Source organism: Sphaeroforma arctica, assembly GCF_001186125.1.
Source record: "Sphaeroforma arctica JP610 unplaced genomic scaffold supercont1.1530, whole genome shotgun sequence".
NCBI lineage: Eukaryota > Ichthyosporea > Ichthyophonida > Sphaeroforma > Sphaeroforma arctica.
In genome coordinates, this window is record NW_014039028.1 from 1,817 (window position 1) to 4,484 (window position 2,668).

The 2,668-nt window shown below is 40.9% G+C and overlaps 1 protein-coding gene across 1 annotated transcript in view; it reads right to left on the minus strand.

Annotated features, from left to right (window-relative positions):
• SARC_11105 (hypothetical protein) overlaps positions 1–2,668 on the minus strand; it is a gene marked incomplete at its 3' end in the record, with an annotated part of 5,171 nt that overhangs the window by 805 nt on the left and 1,698 nt on the right. Inside the window, exons 3-5 of the mRNA XM_014294818.1 lie at positions 2,219–2,275; positions 1,428–1,532; positions 481–706 (exon numbers count right to left, since the gene is read on the minus strand). Coding sequence (XP_014150293.1) covers positions 481–706; positions 1,428–1,532; positions 2,219–2,275 — 388 coding nt within the window. The remainder of the gene's footprint in view (positions 1–480; positions 707–1,427; positions 1,533–2,218; positions 2,276–2,668) is intronic.

Sequence of the window (2,668 nt, forward strand, 5' to 3'; positions counted from 1 at the left end):
ACATACATACATACATACATACATACATACATACATACATACATACATACATACACATATACATATACATGTATATATATATATATATATACATGCGTGTATTGTCTTGTATGTAAAGGAAATTGGATCCGTTTGAAAGTCGCACATATACCTCCAGTGGCACTACACAATACATTTCGATTTTTAAAACCAGGCAGTAAACAGCTCTACGGACACGGATACGAATCCATAGCGAAAACACTAATACACACGTATTCGAGTCTAAACCGGACGTACCTGAAATGCATTAGCAGAATCTTGAATGAACGTGGACACACACACGCGCAAAAAACGGAAGACTAAAACATTCACACAAAACGTATACAGCCCAGAATTAACAATCTTGCACATGCTTATAACAATCTAGCATGTACACACACACACACAGACATACAGACGCACAGACACAGACACAGACAGACGTGTCCCGAATGGCCATACCAACAGTCCCGTTTCGCGCTCCCATCAGCACAGTCACTTCGATCATAACGTAGATGCCATTGGTGTACTTCAGTGACGTATACCACAGCGACCGCCCATCCACACTGCGTTTGGCAATGGTGAAGATGTTATTGGCACGCAACACGTCTTCGATCCGATCTTCGGGGACGGCTATACTCTCTATCTGGGTCAGGCGCTCGTGGGCATCCGATATTGACCTCCAATTCTGGGATTTGGGATATGAAAATCGGGTTTTAGGTCAAACCCTTTACTTGGAAAAATATAGAAATTTGGGTTAAGAACCGGCCCAGACCTCAGCACAAACACTCCAAAACGCAGGCGCGAGTGCAGAGATGTGCGTGTCATCTGATCTAATCACTCTGGAGGGTCACTCCGATGTGGGATGAGCAATTCTCAGTAAACAACCTCTCTGCCAATGGCAATTGCAGAGGATATGACAGTCGGCAGTAAGTGATTGTGGGGTAGAGAAACCATCAGTGGAAGTATTCACAGACAATTCTCGACCCAGATCTCTAATCTAATTATTCACAGACAATTCTTGACCCAGATCTCTAATCTAATTATTCACAGACAATTCTCGACCCAGATCTCTAGTCTAGTTATTCACAGACAATTCTTGACCCAGATCTCTAATCTAATTATTCACAGACAATTCTTGACCCAGATCTCTAACCTCACCGCACTCGAACGGCCTGTGCGATGATCATACTCACAGCCGTAGTGGCTGAGCATGTGAGACTTAGTGCTACTACGACTGAAAGGGGCATGAACCATGGAAACAAAACACACACACACCACAGCAACAATGTGAACATTATTAAGAGACCTAGAGCTACAACGACTGAAAGGGGCATGAATCATGGAAACAAAACACACACACACCACAGCAACAACGTGAACACTCGCGCAGAACACACAGCACACACCTGTAGGAAGTCATCGCGTTCCATTTCACCGTCTGCTGTGAAGAGCACGTGATGCGGTACTAAACAATCGAAGAACAACACTCCTGTGTTAGTCTTAACAGCCACCTACAACCATCACACAACACGTGGCACGGGGGAGGGCAGCAGGCATACTGGTTAGACATGCGACATACGACAGTAACACAAAGATATTCCCGAACAAAGTACATTATACTTAATGCAAGATAGAAGGGGCCTGGGGTTTAGGGTTTAGGGTTTAAGTTGAAGAGATACAGGTTAGTACCAATACAAAGTAGTGGTTTACGTTGACTTGTTATGCAATACAAACAAAGAAACGATGCAAATCGGCGATCAAACATCAATGTTGGTATCTATTGCGAAACCACAGCCAGTTGAGCGCAGATGAGCACGTCTGTCCATAGACAACTTTTTACAATCGCCTGAATTTCCGCCAAAACACCGAGGTGGATGGTGTATTGTGTGTGTGCGCGTGTGTAGTTATGATCACTCGGTGTATTGTATGCGTGTGTCTGCATCGATTCCATCAGCAGATTATCAGATTATCATTAGTTTGGAGTGTGTGGAGATGTTCGGAGTCACATCCCATTCTAGCGATGAACAATCACCATAAAATATAAAATAAAAGCAGCGAACGGAAATCCCGGTTTCGATAAATAAATCGGAAATGAGATCTAATTTCGTTGTTCTGTGTGCTGGTGATCGTAGAACCGTATTTTGGGGATTAGGAATTTGGAATTTGGAATCACGAAATGGGTTGGCACGGCACATACCTGTAAGTTATTCAATGGCGTCATACGTTGCACTGGGCCAGTCGTACCGAGCAACAACTGGCGAGGGAAATGAGCAAAGAAGGAATTTAGGAGGGCATAAGAAAGTGTAATGGCAAGTATAGTCGATATATGCACATTAGGGATAAACGAGGCGAAGAGTGGATATAGATGTTACTTAATAGAGGATATTTGCGGGAGCAAGGATTTGAAGGGTATTCGTATCAATTCGATATATATATATATATATACATATATAATAATATATAATAATATATATATATACACACACACACATATATATATATAATAATATAATAATATAATCATAATATAATACAGTTATATAATAATATAAAAATATATGTCCATGTATATAATATATATATATATCCATATCCATATATATATCAATCAACCAATCAATCTATATACATATGTACATATATATAA